The sequence below is a fragment of the Micropterus dolomieu genome, linkage group LG01 (assembly GCF_021292245.1).
Source record: "Micropterus dolomieu isolate WLL.071019.BEF.003 ecotype Adirondacks linkage group LG01, ASM2129224v1, whole genome shotgun sequence".
NCBI classification, from domain to species: Eukaryota; Metazoa; Chordata; class Actinopteri; order Centrarchiformes; family Centrarchidae; genus Micropterus; species Micropterus dolomieu.
The window spans coordinates 29,813,494-29,834,944 of record NC_060150.1 but is presented as its reverse complement, the minus strand read 5'-3'; the positions used below and the strand labels follow the sequence as shown (position 1 = coordinate 29,834,944).

Sequence of the window (21,451 nt, the reverse complement as noted above, 5' to 3'; positions counted from 1 at the left end):
CCTAAACAAGAGTTGTTTAGCTGTTATCTCCCCATAGAAACTCTACATGCCCATGTATTTCAGTACTAAGTAAACAGTGACAATGAAATCTAACAAAAGAAGTCATTGGGGCAAATATTCAGACTGGGTGCATGGCCAGATCTTTTGTGTTTTTAGGGGTCCGTGATGGAGACATGAGAACCCCCCACTTAAGAGCATTCAGATTGTATCACATGTGCCATTATAACAAAATCAGCACATGCTCTAAGAGATCTTTTGGGTTCACAGGCAACAATGTGGGCAGCTACTGACTGGGAAAACAAGGTTTCTTTTAAAAAGGGAGCTTTTATTCTGGTCTGATAATCCCGACTTAATGGATTGTTAAAAGACTTCAGGCTACAAATGCTACGCCAATAAACTTCAACACTCAATCAGTCTTTAAAAAGAGTCAGTGTTTATTCTTTTCTTTTTCTGTTCTCTTCTTCTATTCTGCAGAACTAACCCAAGCTTTCCTCCCTTGGGTAAAGGGAGACATTTGGGGTTTATTAAGGACACATGTCTATTTACATCTTCTTTTATTTCCCGAGCAATCACCTCTGTTTAACATAAGGCTGTTATAAAGGGTTACACAGCAACCCCTCACTGTCTTTCACACTTTGCTACACACACACACGCGCACACACACAAATGCAGAGACAACATACAGGAACATCCTGGCATGTCGACTGACGGCCATTCAAGTCCTTACATCCACATATCCACATGATTTGCAAGCTTGGCATGCCACACTGTTCCCCTTGGAAAGGCCGAGGCGCAGATTTGGTCCAGATGCTACAGGTTATTCAGTTAAAATTTGTCCAAGCTGACATGACAGAAAGATGTAGAAAGTCAGAGAGATGTGAAAAGGTTTGTTCTTTGTACTCGGCTGATATTTCTTTGCTCATTTTCAGCTGACCATTTTACCGTAAAGTAACAGAAATATCTTTCAAAAACCTGTGCGTTTAAATAAGACCTGGCCTCGTTCGCCATTTGCAAGGCACAATAAACAATGTAAATAGGAGAGACTATTGATTATAGCTTGTGTTACAGTTGTCATCTTTTAGATTTCATTTCAAGTTTCTAACATGGCTTCACATTCCCTTCTCCCACATCTTCCGCCTTCACTTGCATGCTATTATTCTCCCTCAGCTTGTCTTTTCCAAGCTTTTCTTTGTCAGACTTGCACGTTAATGTACTGCAGTCAAGACACGCCAACCTTTCCTATTTTAAATTGTCTACTTGTACTTTAGAAGTCTTAAAGTTGCTGTAAATCCGTCCGTGTGGCAGCCAAGTGACTCGTAGGAAAAAATATAAGCTGTAAGTCATTTGACTTTTAAATGTGTGAGATGCTTTGGTTAAAAACATTCACTTTGCTCTAAAAATAAATTTTTCATTGGTGAGACAACAATCCATTTCTAAATGTATAAGAGTAGAAGCATCACAAGATGTTCGGCGTGTACAGATGTGGCTGTGCTCAAACTTGTCATCATACAATGCTGCCAAATGGATGTACTGTTGAATACGTGTGCTTAGAGTACGTTCATATCTATGCTCGCTGTCCTTTTTGGCTTCCCGTCTTGCTAGTGTGAGTTGCAGGATTCCAAAGCTTCCACAACATGTCATTCTTTTGTTAGTTTTAAGTGGGCCTCATGCTGTAATGCAAGCCATTTATGGCCCCTAATTTAACCGTCATTGTCTTAGGTATCCACAAGGTGAAAGAACTCTTAAGGCTGCTGGAGAGCATATGACAAACACTTATTATCCACTTACTATCCACATCTGTTGAGATGCCCTTGAGCAAACTATAAAGGGTTGTGCATCAAGTTGCCAAACGTATGGACTGAGTTTGTACTGAGGGTATCCAGCTGGATGTCACACTCGGTGGGCTAAGAGAAAGAAATGTGGCGCAAAAATCCAATGTTATTTGACCCTATGAGGCAGCTGAGGTATAGCCTAAAACGTGTCTTACTGTAAGTGCTTTGTAAACTGTGCTGTCATGTCCTGCAGTATTATTCTGTGTTAGACAGAGTTATACAGCCAGTAGCTGGGTGACTGATGTCCCTCTGTGTGTCTGTGAAGCTCTGGTTTGGTAAGATTGTGGACTGTGTTGAACTGGTTTCCCTGGAGCCATTTACTGGACTCGTTAAGACTCCGTGTGTTTGTGTGTCTGTACCACAGGTTATAGAGGGCAATAATAAAGAGAGAGGTGAGTATTGCCTCTAAATAACAGGTGTGGTTTGAGGTGGGAGGTCATCTAAACTGCCCTGTAATTGCCGGTCAGACGGTGGCCTCTACCCTTTGTGACGGCAGCTTTAGTGCTGACTTCCTGGATTTGACTCCATGGCTGTGTTTTCTGTGTTGCCAATTTCTTCCCTTCTTACAGTTTTCTCTGCTCTGGATGACATTTTACAGAAAGCGCAGCCTGTCGCTGGGCGATAAAACGGTAATTAATACTAACTTGTAACACCTCACTTCAGTCTAACACTATAGATCTGCCAGTCTGTGCTTACTGCTGAAGTATTTCCGAAAAAAGCTCCTCAGCTTTTGTTTATCCAATTGTCTTCCCTGAAGAAGTCATTTCCTCTGCAAATTAGACAATGTCATTAACAATGGCACTGCCATGAGTTCATTTCATTTATCTTTTTGCGAGTTTTGTTTTCTGTTTCAATCTTTATTGATTTTATATGAAAAAATTGACGGCTTTGTGTGACAGCCAGGGAAGTAATTTTTAATGCCTTCTCCAAGCGCAAGCAGTCGAGCTATCTTGAGTTATTTGTATTATTAGTTTTTATATAACAGAGTAATTAAAAGAGCGATAATGGATTTCTAATCTCTTTTTTTCCCTGCCTGTGTTTGACACTGGCTGACAGGATGAAATTTCACTTAATATTGCGTAAGAGTTTTCTCCGCTCAGTGCCACGAACACACAGCCATCCAGCCAACTGTTTTTCAGCTATGCACCCATTTTGTCTAAAGTAGTGGCTTTAACCTGGCTTTTCAGTTCAAGATACAATACTTCATATTTAGATTTCAATGCCAAGTTGACTGCTGAAACTCCTTCCCCTGTGCTGCTTTTTCATTGGATTGACGCTATCCTAAAATGTTTGGGTTGAGCTTTAAATGCAGGCAGCATGTGACCGATAGGTAAATTTTAAGAATTTGCAAACATTACAGTTAAACGGGATTATATTCATCTTAAGTGCTTATCTTTCCATCTGTGTCTGAAAAATTATCTGGTTACATAAAATCCTCATTGTATCACTTGCAGCTGTTTCTCTGCTAGAGTCTACCTTCTCCTCATTCTGTTGGGATTTGTGGTATTTTGACTCATGGGTGATTTTTCTCACCACAGTAGCTTTCTCTAGGAACACAACAATAACAAGAACAACAACAACAACATGGAAGCGCCAAAGCCTCATGAGCATCGCACTGCCTTGGTTACACTCAGTACTTCACAGAGAGGCGTCAGGTGCAGCACTTCACTCTGAGTCACATAAGTGTTTGAATCATGCCACTGTGCTCATCAGAGACAAAGCAAAGTTGCATAGTCAGAGATAGTCTGCTGTACAACAAAGAGAGCGCAAAGTTGCTCTGGTGTACTCCCATCTGTTAACACATCCTCTGTCAGATGGATGAATGAATTAATAAAAGCTGTTTTGGCTAGACTCCGCTGACTGTCGGTTGTAATTATTAAGGATTTTATCTGTTCCGTCTGTCAAGTCTGTCAGGCAGTCAGTCTATCTCAGCAATCTATGGTCAGATTTCTATGAAATCTGGTGGACGGCCCTTTCACCAAAAAACAATTGATGTGGTTTTGGTCGTGATCCAGGTATGGAAATTCTCACATTATTCAGTTATTGCCTTTTAGCCAGAACTATGAAACAGATACAAAATCTTTTAGAGACTTAAGATCCCCAAAAAAAATCAAAGATGCCAAAATCTATGCATCATTAAATATAGGCTATAGGAATATGTGTGCAATGTTGAGCACATTGGTACTGCCTTCAAAATGAATTGTTGACTGATTTCCAAAAATTTTTTAAAAATTTATTTTGGTACTAAATAGGGATAATCCTTAATTAATGTATATCTACTTAAGGTGGAATCATGATGTGATATGATTATATCGGGTTTCCAAATTAAGGATTTGACTAAGGAAATAGTTTGGGAAATTTTTTGCCGAGAGATAGGTGAGAAGATCAATACCACGACCATGTCTGTACAGTAAGTAGGGCTGAACGATTAATCGTTTTAAAATTGAAATTGCAATTTTGAAAGAATGCAGCTAATCATGAAGAAGGCGCTTAAAATATAGGTTAATTATACAGCGCATCTGATCCTTTTTAAACAGTCATGCAGTTACTGATTCATTCCATTTGTCATCCTTGTGTGACAGACTTGCTAACCAATCACAAGCGCCATGCGCTTCCTGTTACGGTCCTACCTCTGTGAGCCGGTTTCGTTGATTAATTGGAACACACAATTTGTTTGGTGAGCTCATTAAGCCTTGAACTTCATAGACAGGTGCATCCAGTCATGAGAAAAGGTATTTAAGGTGGCCAATTGCAAGTTTTTGTTCTCTTTGAATCCTCTGAAGATTGGTAACATGGGGGCCTCAAAATAACCTGAAAACAAAGATTGTTCAACATTATGGTTTAGGGGAAGGCTACAAAAAGCTATCGCAGAGATTTAAGCTGTCAGTGTCCACTGTGAGGAACATAGTGAGGAAATGGAAGACCACAGGCACAGTTCTTGTTAAGGCCAGAAGTGGCAGTCCAAGTAAAATATAGGAGAGGCGAAGGATGGTGAGAACGGTCAAAAACAGCCCACAGACCACCTCCAAAGACCTACAACATCATCTTGCTGCAGATGGTGTCACTGTGCATCGTTCAACAATTCATCATGATTATTAATATCATGATGTTGAGTTTATATCGCCCTGACCACCTGCAAGATGAAGCGTCACATGCCACTGTAACTACTGTGGCTGTTTTCAGCACTATGTTAATGCTGAGCACTGTCCTGTCCAATGCATGCTACTTAGAGCTGTTGTCACTATGTGGGGAATGGTAGAGCTCCGTTCCTGTCACAGCTCATGTTACCAGTTGGCATGCTCAACTTCTGAGTGGCATCTGAATAATGGAAAGCAACTGGTGTGAATGTGTGTGTCTTATGCGTAAACATTTGTGGCTTCTCTCACTTCCGTGTGTGTGTGTGTGTGTGTGTGTGTGTCATTGCCCTTGCTGCTCTCGGCTCTGCCGCTGGTAACCACGGTCCTGTAGATGACCAGACCAAAGACAGGATAGAGAGATTTCTTTTGCTGGAGTGAACAGAGGCTTAAATGCAACTGAATACAATCCAGAAACTGTTAAAACAATCTGAAAGATCGTATTTGCTATTTTTGGTGATAGGTGTTCACTGGCATGATGTACAGCATTTCCCAGAAATCACTTGGCAGTCAGGCAGCGTACTGACTGCTTTTACTTGAAACTTCTCTTAATGAAGTTCAAATGTACCCTACCCTTACTTTCCTGTGCCATGGAGGTTATCAGTACTTTATTTTAACTTTATATTAACTACTTAACTACTCTTCACAATTGTCAAAATAAAAACTACTGTTACAATTGCCTTTGTGTTACATCAATCAGTGAGAGTCTTTGGGCTTTTATCTACTTGAAAATATAGTCAGTTCTTCTTGTTTTTTTTCTCAGTATCTTAACAAAGTAAATGTTAAATTGTTGCTGTGGTTTCTATGCAGCCTCCTACATACAGTACACTTTGTATGTATGAGCTTACCTTCTGTGTCTGAGTGCATGCAGGCATATTTATGAGTGTATTTATACTGGTGTGCCTTGCCCTCGTTTCTCAACACACACACACACACACACACACACACACACACACACACACACACACACACACACACACACACACACACACACACACACACACACACACACACACACACACACACACACACACACAGCATTCTTGACGTCATTTGGCTTTGGTAAGAGAGCAGATTTCTGAGCCACTGGGGTGTCTGTGTCAGTCTGTTCACCCAATCCTAGAGAAATACACAACACCTGCGCTGACCTAAATGATTCATAATCACACACACAGACACACACACACACACCTGATTTTCCTTATCAGCCACTTGTTATTGTTATGTACCATTCCACATCGTTCTCCCACACAGTCTTTCTCCCGCTTGAGATGTATCTTTGGCCACAGCTTACTGAGCTGTTAAATCTTTAATGTGACTGACAACGGCAACATTAGATGATGTCAATGGGGCATCGCATGTAAAGCTGTCAATTAGGCTGTTGACAGAAACACTCTTGGACGCGTGTGTGTGTGTGCACATTAGGGTGTGTGTGTGTGTGTGTGTGTGTGTGTATTTTTCCACTGCACATTTTTGAGAGTCACAGCAACTGTTACAATCTGTTTTTGTGTGCGTGTGATATAATCGTATAGCAGCAGGTTTGAATATGTGCATACTTTTCGAACATAAGTGGAAAACTATCATTCAGTCGTATGGAGGTTAAGTCTTGTCAGATTGAGATCTTTCTGCAGCGTGAGTTCAAGACATCAGCTGAAGTCTGATGTCACAACCCAGACATGTCATTTTCCAACATCTATTTCTTAAGTCATCAACCCCCAAAAGATGATCCGCTAGAAAAGGCATTGTTCTGATCAGTATGTATGATCAGACTGTGACATTTCTGGGTGACATTTTTGTGACATTTTGTCCTAATGGGGCCACTGAGATGGTGAACATGGTGTGCATTAAGGAGGCTAGCTATTGAGTGTGTATGTGTAGGCGCTAGTGGCTAAATATGTAGCAGTGTTCAACCTCTGCAATAATCGCATTGCATTGGGGTCATGAGGTGCAGTTGATAGTCTTGGTATCATTAAGTCATGTTGAGTCTTATACAAATTTCACTTTTACGGTGTGAATTCAAGTAAAGCAGTTACATTATCTTTGTATGTGTGTGTGGTTTTGTGGTTACTGGTGTAGGCAGGAAGGCTGTGGTTGCCTTGACGACTCTGGCACACTCGCCAGGGGTTCCACATGTAACTGATAAATAATTCAGGGTGGTCAGAGGCGGCAGGCTTTCCCAGGAGGCCCGGGATCATGTTCTCACTAGTCACCTGTGGCAAGAGGTCCGGTTACTTCTTGCTGCTCTGTCCCAATTCTGCTACAGGACAGACAGATCCACTTTTTACCCCCTCCGGCTGCCATCACCCACATGTTGTCATACAGTCGGAATCAGTGCCAAGTTGCGCAAGATACTCCCTAGATTTTGTAATGTTATATCTCTGCTTTGCAGAATAAGTAGAAATGCAGCAAGAGGCATTTTGATTTTGAGAAAAGGTAAAGTTACCCACTGTAATCCCTGAAAATAGGATGTGCTTATCACATATAGAAATACACCGATCAACTATACCACAGGTGCTCTAGTTACCATGGCACCTGTCAGTGGGTAGGATATATTAGGCAGCAAGTGAACAAGGATTTGAGTGACTTTGACAAGGGCCAAATTGTGATAGCTAGACGACTGGGTCAGAACATCTCCAATACTGCAGCTCTTGTGGGGTGTTCTTGATCTGTGCTCAATCAAAAGTGGTCCAAGGAAGGAAAAGTGGTGACAGGGTCATGGGCGGCCAAGGCTTATTGATGCACGTGGGGAGCAAAGGCTGTCAGGGTGCCCATGCTGACCCTTGTGACTGAAGAGCCTACAATGGGCAAACAAGAAGACGGTGGCCTGGTCTGATGAATCATGTTTTCTTTGACATCACATCGATGGCTGGGTGTGTCACTTACCTGGGGAACACATGGCACCAGGGTGCACTATGGGAAGAAGGCAAACCAATGGAGGCAGTGTGATGCTTCGGGCAATGTTTTGCTGGAAAGCCTTGGGTCCTGCCATTTATGTGGATGTTACTTGAGCTACCTACCTAATCACTGTTCCAGACCACGTACATCTTTCATGGAAACGGTATTCCCTGATGGCAGTGGCCTCTTTCAGCAGGATAATGAGCCCTGCCTCAAATTAAAAATGGTTCAGAAAGGGTTTGAGGAACAAAACAATGAGTTCAAGGTGTTGACTTGGCCTCCAGATTCCCCAGGTCTCAATCTAATTGAGCATCTGTGGGATGTGCTGGACAAACAAGTCCGATCCATGGGGGCCCCACCTCACAACTTATAGGAATTAAACGATGTTCTGCTAACGTCTTGATGCCAGATACCACAGCACACCTTCACTGGTCTAGTGGAGTCCATGCCTCTACGTGTCAGGGCTGTTTGGCGGTAAAATGGGTAAAACTACACGATATTAGACAGGTGGTCATAATGTTATGACTGACTGCTGTATGTTTTTTCCTAATAATCCCCTCAGTCTGTGGGGACCTGGCTTGGGAACCGGAGCGTCGCCGTTTCAAGTCCAGCATGGACCACAACAAGGCCCCGAACCCCTAACTGCTCCCTGGGCGCCACACAATGGCTGCCCACTGCTCCTAATTAGGATGGATTTAATGTATGCATTGTGCTGTGTAAAAATGATGTGGTCAATATGGTTGATAATCATTATCATAAGTATCAGGGCTGGAATGATTCCAAAATGTTTCAACTTCAACTTCTTCTTAAATTGGTAATTATTGGTAGAGCTGATATTTGTGATAGAAAAAGTACTTCAAGGTCTTTTCCTGTTGATTTTCTGTCCTAGCAGGGAGCTAATTGTATTCACTCAGCACCCCTGGGTGTAAATCATTCACTGATTAGATGAGTAGAATGAAAACCAGGAGGCGAGTACGTACAGGAACTCGCCCATAACAGAGGAACCTTTCAGTTTGCAGCCTACAGGCAACTTTAAGGCAGCATCTCTGTCCTGCCAATACTACCCTTCACAGGACCACCATGTCGGCTAAATTAATGTGAAACATCCTGGAGTTTAAGCTAAAATTCTCAGTTTTGACAGATGGACATTCTGAATAATGATTGAATGTTTATGGAGACAAAATCCAAAATAAGTCTGATTGCACTTCTGGGTTGTCTGATTTCTAGTGTATATGTAAAAATATATATATTTGTAATAGCACAATTCTTCTGTTTATGTACATGTTTTTACTTCACACTTATTTTGGCAATGTAAATATTTGTTTCCCATGCCAATAAAGCCATTGAATTAAAATTAAAAAGATGTGCGAAGTGTGTGAAGATATTTATACTATAATTACACAAACTAATAATAATATGTCACCTTTGTGTTTGACAGATTCAGAGACAAAAGATACTAAAACTGCTCTCTATAAGCCAGATGCACGATGGCATAACTAATGTGGCTGATGCATATGTGTATATAGAATATATTTTAACTTATAAACATGCAGGCACAGTGTGTTTACTCAAGGTGAGTAATACTGTTAAAAATACGAGGTACAGCATAGCGTAGCTCGGGGTTGTGATCACACTCTACTCTCTGAGCAGTTCATTGACAAATTCTTTTATAGAGCAGCCTGAGCTTAACTTCCTGTAAAATTGTGTGTATCACAGGACCCAGTGAGAGTGACAGAAAAAGTTGCGAAAACTTGAAAAATGACATGTGATTCCAGGTGTCACAGAAATTGAAATTTAAGAAGGTTTTTATAATCTCTGATCTATGACAGCATTTCCCAAAAGTTTGTGACCAAAGAAAAGATTAATAACATATTAAAGCTGTGGTAATTTTCAGAACGTAAAAAACCTGATCTCTCACTTGATGTTAGTTTTTCATACATTCATGTTAAATTTTTATTGTATAGTGCCATTTCATGTCAGATATCTCACTGAACCTTTCATACAGAGCAGGTCTAGGTACTCTGTGTAATGTTATTGTTATCAGAGACCCAGCAGTTCCCACCGTGAGCAAGCACTTGGCCACAGTTGCAAGGAAAACCTGCCTTTTACCAGGCAGAAACTTTAGCAGAACGTAGACACGGGGTGGGGTCATATTGATGTCAAAATTACACCATCGCCCTCTGATTAAAGCTAAACTGCCATCTCCACAACTCGCCATTAACAGTTAATGCACACGTGATGTGCTGCACAAGCCGCATGCTGTCCCCTGTAACCCGAGGGGGGCCGAGTGCCTATCAGCCACAAACGTCAACCACAGCAGCCACTGCACGCTGTTAGTGTGTTGCCATGCTGACCGGGCTTCCTGACACACGCCTCATCCATAATAGAGTGATTCCATCGCCTTCCAGATTGGCCTTTTGATGGCACCCATCAGCTAATTGGCCCGCCTTCTGCTCGTCAGGTAGTGCGGCCAAGCCGGCTGGTGGAGACGTGGTCCGGGTTCACCTCAGTTTACTGCTTGTTTGAGTCATCTGGATAAGGACAAGGCCTCTGAGTCACTCCAGTACTCTGCCCTTTCACTGGGTAACTTCCATGCTAGTTTTCTGATGTGTGGCACCAGTATGTAGGCTGAGTTTACTTGAGATGGCTTTGCTAAGTCTGGTTCTGGTTTTAGTCTCTGTTAGAGACTATTCTGAACCTGACATTTCTAATGTAGCTGGATAAGGAGAACCAGGATATTGTATTGATATAGTTGTATTAATGCACTGAAGCGTCCTGTAGGGTGGCTACGAGGCCAAGATTTTAAACCAGAAGCTGTTTTTTTTTTTTTTTTTTAACAAAGGTGAAAATAAAATGCACTGTGTGATTTCATCAGAAGCATGAGGGAAAATCTACTTCAAAGTGGAGTGAAATCAAGTGTGGAGAACCCAAAAATAGTCACTGATATATTTCAGACAGTTTAGCCTTTATGTGGGCATGCTGGTGGACTCCTTATCTTTCCACTTCAAAAGGGCCTTGATTTCTGGAGAAGTTTAACCTCATTATAGCACTCCACTCTTTCCAGAAGACTCACAATTTTTCTAACAACATAATTTTTAGATTACACATGAGAGACTTATGACATATTCACAGTTGGTTAGTTTAATTCAGTTGCATCATGACATGGGTTAGGGAAAATGGATGAATAGATCACACAAACACGACAAAATTATTACTGGATATCGAGACAGCTACATTTATGGCCCCCTCACCGTGTTGCAGTATATGACATTTCATCTATATCCTTTTCTGTCTAGTGACTCTTTTTTGTTCTCTGTAACACATCAAGTCCAGTTTCTTGAGATGAAGAGAGTTAGATGAAAAGATTGATGTTACTCTAATGTCTGTCAGCTAAATATGAAGCTACAGTCCTAACACAGTTAGCTCAGCTTAGCATAGTGAGGGAAACAACCACCCAGATAACCTACCATCAAACCCACACATTTTTACACTTTGTCATAGCCAGGATAGCTATCTCCTCCTGTTTCCAGTCTTCATGCTAAGCTAAGCTATGAGAGTGGTATTAATGTTTTTTGCTTGGCAATAAATTGAATACGAATATATCCAAAAATTTAGAACTATTTTTTAAAGGCCCCTATCCGATTAATTCTTTCTTAGCTTGGATGCCGATAAAGATATACTATTGGTTGAGCGTCCCCAGTGTGTAAGATTTACACTTTTTGATTTGAACAGTGTGTCAACTCTAAATGGGCAAGAATGAAAATGCACAAATGTATCCTCTTCAGCTTTGATCTAGAGAACTGAGCTACCGATGGGAACATGCTCCTAATATCTCCTCATTAACAATTCATGAAGCGTTTCTCCCCGTTATGATCTGACACTCTGGTCAAAATAATGATTGTGCCCTGATAAAGTTTTTAGTCTCTATTTGCAGTACCGTTACTGTGGGCTCTGGTAGCCCAGAGAACCCATTTAATGCAGCACTAGATGAAGAATGGTTACTGTCATTTCATTCTTCAATCTCTGTCATTATTATTACAGCAACAAGGAGTCCAAATTGCAGCTCTTTGGAACAGCACCTACCATGCTTACAAGCTGCCTCGTTATCCATTTGTGGAGAGAGGACGGAGGAATTTTTGTCTTATTGAATAAGGAGGCTGTCGAGCCGGAGCCCCCTGCTCTCAGGAATCCTTACATTGGCAGAACACTGGGAGCTATATATCACGTAGAGAACGAGTGAATCAGTGAGAAAGAGAAGATGGCAGCAGAGAGGGAGGATAAAGAAAGAAAACAGAAAGAGATCAGAACAGATAGGAAAGTGTAAGGTAGAACACAGACTAATCTCCACACACATTTAAAGATCTCTTTGTTGTAACTGATGAAGATGTGTCTGTTTTCCAGCTCTTGGAGCAAAATACTTTTCTCCATTAATAATCTATTACAGGTTTGTTTACACATTTACAGATTGATACACATTTACAAATCTGATTACCCACCCGCGGATTGAGATACGGTTACACAACTCTCCACTTGCATTTGTAGATAGTTCTGCTAAGATATTGGCCCCAAAGATGAGTTTCTTTTTTATCTGGAGCATCAGAAACTTTTCTGGGACACTTCTTAGGTTTCCGCCATACTCCTAGTTGCTATAGCCTACTTTGTCGCTACCTTTGCTCCCTCTTTAGCCCTGACAAACCATACAAAGCCACTAAACCAAAATCATTGCTTGTTGACATAAAACGTATCACTACTACTGGCGCGCCACTGCAGGAATGTCGCCAGAGCACAGATTTAAAAACTGGTATACTGGCGAAATACAGAGAGATTTACCTGCCGGAGCTAGCTTTATTCTGTATTGTGTGAACTTATTTGGCGAGGGCTTGAGTGTAACAGACGTTCATTTATATGTATGTACCTCACTCTAGCATACAATGAAGAAGCCCCAGTATATGGCATTTATGTATAACTAAATGTCCTTCTCAAGTCAATTTCATAATCAGCTGCCACATTTTTTGTTTAATTTGCAAAATGCTGCTAAAGAGCCACAGTGACCAGAATGACTTAGTTGACTGTGCTTGCTGTCAGTCTACCAATCGTCAATTAAATGACTGGCTGTTCTATTCTGCTTTATTCAATTTTGTTCATCCAATATCCTGTCAATGTCTGGGTGACGTATGTAACAGCAGTCTCAGCTGTCTCTTTCTATTTCTGTCGCCTCTTTTCTAATACATCTCTGTATCTGATAATGGCTGCATTGTCTGGAAGCCCGAACCCATCACACGGCCTCACTTAATACTTATTGCCAACCCACTGTCTTGTGTTCTTTGCACCTTCTCATTTACATGATAGTCGTGTATATACTGCAAATACATTTCACACACGCTTTTTTTCTGTTCTGAGCAGGATTTCAAAACAACTTAAAGGTTGTATCTGCACATGCGTTTTGTGTATACTCAACAATGTTAAAGTCATGAATGCAGATTCATTTGAACAGTTTCCGCCCACACAGTCGACTTCATCTTAGGAAGAAGTGGTCCAACTTTTTCAAAACCCTGAAGCTCTTGTTGAATTAAAACATTTCTCTGCCAGCAGTCAGGCTGTACAGTTTTCTAAGGCTGCGGCTGCAAGACAATCTTATAGCGTTTGGACTTTTGTTTGGCTAAATATGCACTGCCACATCTAAACTGTATACTTTTTTACCAGTCTTTTTTTGTTGTTGTTGTCCTCTTTTACCCTAAAAGCAGCAGGGTATTCATCGGGGCAGTGGTTATAAGACAGAGTCAAACGTGGTTCCAGTGGAAAAACCTCCAATGTCAGAGAGGAGATGTGAGGGAGGGACAGAGATGATTACAGGACAAGAAAAGGGAAAGTAGCCATTAGGAGGAAAAGGAACGAAAGCAGAGTGACCTGGCAGAGTGAAGATGTGGGAGCAGGACAGAGCGAGAGAGAACAAGATCTTACAGGGTGTGTGTGTGATACCCGCTGGTTAATGGGATTTTAATGAATTAAGCTTTATGATGGGGCTATGAAGATGATTGTTAGGCATGCCTGTAATTGAGTGTGACTCTATAATGTAAAGACTGATTGAGGAATAATCAAACTTACCATCAGTAAAACTGAGAATTTTGAAGGCTAAGTGTAAGTTTCAACTCAGATGTGGAAAGTTGAAAATAAGATTTGAATGACTAAAAGTAAGGTTTGAATGTCACATCTTCTTCAGAGATTAAAACATGCCCTTTCAGCTTTGCATGCTGGCATTTATGACACTAATTTAAGAGGGGAAGGATATGAGACTCTGGGGAGCAGCTCAAAAACAACTCAAACCAGACTTGTCAGGGTCTAACGGAGGGTCGATCCATCATTTGTGCTTTTAAAACCTAAATCATAGTTTAAATAAAATTAATTAAATTGTGAATTTGCAATTTATAAACTATTTGGATGAGTGTGTTTTGTAGAGGGATCTGTTGATTTGCTTGTTTGTATATGTGTGCAGCATGTGTGGCCTTAGTTCCGTTTTGGGATTTCTTCGCCGAGCAGTCTGACCCACTGTGAGCTGTCATGTGTTTTTTCTGAGTCTTCTTGTCAGTGTCACCGGGCTGTTCTTGTGAGTGCACCGCTTGTGTGCAAGTGTTTCATGAATGTGTCTTTGTCTAAGTTTGTGTGTGTGTGTGTGTGTGTGTGTGTGTGTGTGTGTGTGTGTCGTAGTTTCAGTACCTGAGCAGCCGAATGGAAATCACACCCCTGCTCCTCTCTCCCCGGAGGTCTATCCAAAGTGTAAAAACCTGACACACATCATAATGTCATAACCCACTCACTGTGTGCAATGGGGGGAGGGGGAGCGGATATAGGAACAGAGGGGCAGTGGGAAATCCGTGAAATATACCAGAGTACCCAGCAGAGAAAGAAGGACAACTAAAGAAGAAATAAGGAGCAGAGATGGTGGAAGAAAGAATGACGTGAGGAGGAAAGTGAGAAGAAATGTGGATCATGACACCTGCATAACATTTTGACATGAGTTGGGCATGATGTGAATCTGCATGTGCCTACCTATAGTCCTCAGGGGGCGGCAACCAAGTGGGCAGAGCATCAGGGATTTGTCAGTGTGCCAGTCACACCACAGATAAACTACAACGAGGAAGGGGATGTCAGTGTCAGTTTGTACTTCACTACTCATTTCTTAAGAAATGTCCCCGAGATTAAACACTCATTTGATACTAAGTGAAAGGAATGTAGAGACAAAACTGTGAGTCACGAATTTAGTCAGTTTTGTTGAGGTTCCTTGAAAGAGTTGTTCCAATTAAACCCAAGTAAATACTGCGTTCAGTCACGTTTCGTTTACTACTTGAACCTTCTGTATATCTTTTAAATTGTATGCTTGACAGATTTTACATTTTTTGCATGTTCAGCAAACGTGGTGTGCGTTACACTCTCACTTAGGCCTAATTGGAATTCATTCATTTTAATTTTCTCCAATATTACCATTATTTCATTATGTAGTCCTGTCAGTAACCTTTTAATGTTTTTACAGATGCATATCACTTCCTTTCTAAGATATTGGAAACTATGGACTTCCAGACTTTATGCTAAGCTAAGCTAAGCGCCTCCTGGCACTAGCTTTACATTCAACAGAGAGTGATATCAAACTTCTCATGTAAAGCTTCGCAAGAATGGGACTAAGCTTATTTTTCCCAAAATGTCTAAGTATTCCTTTTCCACTTACCAATAGTAATCAATACATTATATTGGTATTAAGGTAGTTGTTCATTCCCGTTTGGTAATTTTTTCAGTAAAAGTTAAATGCACTGTATAATGCTCTCAGGATGTAATGTGACATTGCCCACCTCTATCCATATGCTGTTTCTCGGCCCTGAGCTTTTAAAATTCTCAGTTATATTTACAACTAGGATGTACTTTATACAGTCAGTATTGGACCATTTTCCACTGCACATGTATACACAGGGATCAAGCGCCTAGTAAATGTAGCCAATGCCAGAAATGAAGCGTTACTCATTAATAATGCCTATATGCTTGTTAAAAGAGTATGGTCAAAGTAACAGGCGTCTTTTATTGTTCCAGTTTGTAGCACTTTTTAAATACCTACAAACATCTTGTCCAGTGAGTTTCTAAAGAGCTCATGTTTCTGCTTTGAGCCCGACACGAGGCTCGCTCACTGTAACAGAAGCTGTAGACTCACATTTGTTCTGTTTTTGAATAATGGTTTGCCTTTTATTGCATTCTCCTCGCTCACTCTCACACCATGCTTGCCTCCCTGTTTAGTTTTATTTCATTCCCAGTGTGTATGCTATCCTGAGCAGCAGCAGGCCTCCATATAATGGCTGAAGCTGCTTGACAACATTATGTACGAGAGTGGCGCTCAGGTTTCACAGCACAGCGCTGCTGAGTGAAAAATAAAAAAGTTTGAGGCAAATATGCAGCCTGACAGAGTTTTTCTCTATACTTCAAACAATACAATAATTTTTTTATTGGTATAATTTTATTTTTATTGGCTGGTTGGCTTTGTATCTAAATTTGGCAAATGTGTTTAGCATTTTCATGATGAGGAGAATACAGAGAGGCTGGGACTATCCAAATCCCTAAAGCCTCTTCAGTGGGGAAACCCAGCCGATCCCTCCTCTTCTCCCTGGTCCAAAGATCTGAGCTGTGATTCCCTCTGGCAGGATTTCATAGGGCCACTGAAAGCTCTATTACACCAAAGCCAATCCCCTGACAAGCCAAATGACACGATAACAGGTGGCATTCTGCGCTATAAACTCATATAGACATTCCTCTCTTTCTACTTTGCCCGTTCCCATAGCAAAATGTCTTGTGCCTTTAAATCTGTTATTTGCTGATCTTTTTCTTATGCTTGTATCTCACCCTTATATAAATTTAAACAGTGTTCTAGGTCATGTACAGCAATATTTTTTACCCTAATTTATTCAGGGAAATTCAGCTGAGCATAATGTCTGTTTAAAGTGCTTCTCATGCACAAATACAGTTCTGTAAATTCACAGCTGGCAGCCTGAGTTGCTCTAGCAGACCAGATGTGAGTGAAGTGCCTTACTCTAGCAGGCAGGTTTAAAAGAATAGTTCAACCTTTTGGGGAATATGCTTATTTGCTTTCTTGGCTTTTTTTTGATACCACTCTCATGTCTGTAAACTAAATATGAAGTCTAGCTCCATATTTACCATAAAAGAGCCAGCCAGGAAACAGTTGGCTTACCTAAGCATACAGACTGGAAACGGGGAAACAGCTACCCTGGCTCTGTCCAAAGGTAAAAAGTCTGTCTTCTAGGACCTCTAAAGGTAACTAATTCACTTAGATTTTTGTTTAAATCGTGTGTGTTCATTCAAGTGTAAAATTGACAGGTTGTGCTCTTACGGGACGTTATGTCCCAGGCTATTTATTCGCCGTGCGCCAGGCAACCAGCAGGAAATGTTAATTAGTGAGCTTTAGAGGTGCTGGTAGGTGGGTTTTGTTACATTCAAAAGACCTGGGCTTGCTGTGTGTCCCTGCTTTCAGTCTTTATGCTAAGCTAACCTTATCGTCTGCTGGTTCCAGGTTCATGTTTTGCATACAGACATAAGATTTGTATCAATATTCTCATCTAACTCTCCGAAAGAAAGCAAATACACATAATTCCCAATGTGTCTAACAAGACCTCTAACCATGAATCTATAATCGCCCCTCATGTTTTTAAAAGACGTTAGCCTCTCAACTGGAAACCCTTTACTGTAACTGCTCACCTGTCCCTTTCTCTTTCCATGTTTTTGTCCATAGGCATGGCTCCAGAGGTATGGTTACCTCCCTTCTGCAGACCCCAGAATGTCAGTGCTGCGTTCTGCCCGAGTCATGCAGTCCGCTATCGCTGCCATGCAGCGCCGCTATGGCCTCAATGTCACAGGGACTCTGGACGGCAACACCATAGAGTGAGTCACGCTCATTTAAAAATACCTTTTAAAGATGGCACTTTGAGTCCTAATCTTTTTTTGCAATGTGTTTCTTTTGAAACGTGTGGGAGTTTGAAAGATCTGAGTCGTGGCCAGTTATTCAGTCAGCCCAAGCAATGTTTAATTTAGTAGTGTAAATTTTCATTGTGTTAGCTTGAATGCCAATGATTTGTGTGGATAATTACAGCTTATGGCTAGTAAAATTTTGTTAGTCATTTACTGTTTTTGATTGTTAAGACTCACAAACTGAAAGTGGCGCAACCATTTTTGAAATGGGGGACAAATGCTAGATGAATCTCTCCTTCATCCTTTGTTTTGCATTCTGAAGGCAAGCAGAGTCAGTTTGCCAGACACAGAGTTACCCTGACAGGGATAAAGTGGGGTGTTTTAATTAGATCAAGGAGCCTTTTACGGAGAGTACACCTCTGTTGTCAGATCAAAGGCTGCAAAATGTCAATGTAATAATACTCGGTGGAAGAGAAGGAAGAGCAGTGACGGCGCTTGGTTGCTCCTCCTACGATCAGCCAAACCTGAACGCAGCAGCTTCGAGCAGACCAGGATGACATGCACTTTTAAATGGACAACGACAAGAACAGTCTTTCTGATGTTGCCTGTTGCGCATACACATGAATGTAATGGAGGTTAAACCTCCCTGAGACTTATATAGGTCTTTTAAGATGTACAAAGATGTTAGTTATGTGAGGATTGTAGAAATAAAACACAAAAGGTCAAATGCAGTATATGTAGCTCTGATTTCTATCCCTGGGGACTTAACCAGACATCTTTTTACCTGCACATCATTAAAAACAGTGTTCACTGACATTTGTCCCCGCCAACACTGAAATACCATCTGTCCTACAAATAGCGAGGAGCTCAAATTGGCCGCTGAACTGTAACATGGCAATGTGGTGGCCAGCGGTGTGAATGCAGACTAACAGCTGTCCAACCACTGGGCTGAAACTGAGTGAGATGTGATAAGTAATAACAGTATGCCTGTGTTTTTTTTCTTTCTTCTTCCACTTCTCCTTGTCGATGTAGCGATAACACAATAAGGTGAGGCGTCTTTTGTGTGTAGTATGTGAATGAATGTGTGTTTCATGACAGTATGGGAATTGCGAAGAATTGCATGTGCTGTGTTTTAGATTTTAAAGGAACATTTAAGTGTAGTGCATTCATGTGTTATCGTGTGTGTGTGTTTTGTATGCATCTCAACATGTATGCCAACACAAACAAACAAGATCAGAATTTGGTTCTAGTCATCATGTCGTCATTCTCAGTCACATTATGAAAAATATGCTCCTGTTGATACCTATATTAGAATGATCAATGTATCTTCAGTGTCAATTCTCTTTCATTTTTCCTGTAGGTGGATGAAGAGGCCCAGATGTGGGGTTCCTGACCAGGTAGGAGGTGCATCCAAATTCAGTGTCAGGAAACGGCGGTACGCCCTTACAGGACAGAAGTGGCAACACAAACATATCACATACAGGTGGGTGCTTTTAAATCCATCAAGATTATGTTGGTCGCATTTATCAACTTAATATAGAGGAGGTGTTGTTAGCATTTCGTAATAATGCAGCTTCCCTCCAACCGCCAACCGCCCCGACATGCACAGAGCCACACATGCTGTGTCTCCCCATCAAGAGGGCATTTGTCAAGACATCCGGTCAAGAAGATTAACCCAGTATGCGCCTACCACCACAAAGAAATAACTTACATCTTCACATACGCACACACGGTCGCATGTGCACATAAACAGGGCGTCTGGACTTCACCGGTGTCACTGACCTTTTTGTTAAGATACACATTCCTTTAACAGAGACAGAAAAAAACAGCTTGTTCTTAGTTTTTCATGCAGTTCTTGTTCTTTCCTTATCTGCCATTTTGAAAACCCTGTTTCTTCTATTTTCTTTGATGTGGCAGCCTATTTAAAACTGTAAAAGTTTGGTAGAGCGTTTGACTGGATAGATCCATCTGTAGACTTGTAGCAAAACACAATCGATAATATATTTGGGCTTAAATGTCCCATAATATGTTATTATGTTATGCTAAACACTCCGTTTTAGCCCCTGTCTCTTTAAGGCCTCCCTAAAAGCCCACTTTCTTCTGATTGGCTAACTGGCACAGCGCTGATTCGATGTGTGGAGATTAGGGATGCAACAATTATAGATTTTGTTGGTACGATTATAGTCAGAGAAATAATCACTGTTTCACGATTATTATGCATTAATTAATTCAACAACACTAGTAATTACTTAAGTTGATTTTTAATATTTAATTACATTAACAATTATACATCTATAATATTTAAGTATTATTATTATTATTAATAAAATACAAATATTAACTTAATTTATCCCCCAGGGGAAATTGTTATTAAACTGAACTCTCAACTCTCAACTGCTTTGACAGAGTCGTGCCCTCGATGCAGCAACAAACTGTCGTGGCGTGGCACAAGCCATTGAAAATAACGGGTTTCATAGCGTAGCAGTGATGTCGTTGCAGTGGGTCTGAAAAGTTACATGCTGCTTTGTTTGTTTACATTGCACTGAAAGCTCGACTCTCACCTCTACGGCATCAGTTCCCTACCAAATTGCCACGTTATTTAACTCAATTATTATGTAGGCCAAATTACCTTTACTTGCAAAGCTGGGTGGTGATCCCGCAGGTGCTGCATCAAATTTGATGTAGGTATTCTCTCCTTTAGCAGCAACCTTTTTAACGGCAAGTTTTTGAACAGGTGATCAGTCCTCTTCAGTAAGGCCCTGAAATTATCCCACACTGCCGACTTTTGCCCGTTCTTTGATGGAAATAAAGCTTCACTGCTGCTAGCTAGTTAGCTCAGTTAGCTGTGCAGCTAGCCATCCTATTAACTGACTCTGCTCGGACTGAAAGCTTGGGGCGACCAGGATGTGTTTACACCTTTAATATTAGTAGAGGAGCTTTGGACATCTATGAGCACCTAGTTTGGGCAGAGTCAGCTGATAACGGCAGCTACAGTTAGCAGTAGCTAGCGGTTACTGTAGAGCATCCGGAGGACGTCAGAGGGAAAAACACAAAATATTTTTCCTTCATAACCGTAAAAGCACTTTCTGTGTGACAAACTGAACAACCTCCAGCTCTAGTTCAGCGAGGGAATGAGTGCTTGGTGTTGTGTTGCACTTGGGGGGCTGAGAGTGGTGTATTAAGTGTTCAGTCGGCAGGGCGAAAGCGGTGAAGGCTGGAGCAGGTCCTGTGCTACGCAGATCCCACCATGATGTTGAGAAGGGAGGCAAATTCAAATGGCGTGTTTGCACACACATTTACTGAAAGACTGAGCAGGAGAAACGGAGAGAGGATGGTTTATTCAAATAGTTTGGGCAGTGTTAGGACTAACGCGTTACAAAAGTAACGCAATTACAGTAATGTATTGCTTTTTTCTGTAACGTAGTAATATAACGCATTTTAAAGCATTTTAAAGCATTTTAAAGCATTTTAAAGCATTTTAACCTGAAATAAAGTGCTGTTTTGTTTTTTCATAATTCACCAACCCCGAGAAACATTTCAGCACCAGAAAAACAAATCCATGAGTAAAAGAGTAACGTTATTTCCTGTTGCGGGAATAGTCATTATTGTAGGATCATGCATAAATAGATTTCT

The 21,451-nt window shown here is 41.1% G+C and overlaps 1 protein-coding gene across 2 annotated transcripts in view; it reads left to right on the top strand.

Moving 5' to 3' along the window:
• LOC123979982 (matrix metalloproteinase-16-like) overlaps positions 1-21,451 on the top strand; it is an 83,747-nt gene that overhangs the window by 927 nt on the left and 61,369 nt on the right. Inside the window, exons 2-4 of one of the 2 annotated variants that reach the window (XM_046064098.1) lie at positions 17,643-17,791; positions 18,851-18,865; positions 19,179-19,301. In XM_046064098.1, the coding sequence (XP_045920054.1) occupies positions 17,643-17,791; positions 18,851-18,865; positions 19,179-19,301 (287 nt within the window). The remainder of the gene's footprint in view (positions 1-17,642; positions 17,792-18,850; positions 18,866-19,178; positions 19,302-21,451) is intronic. The other variant, XM_046064103.1, reaches the window with a different exon arrangement.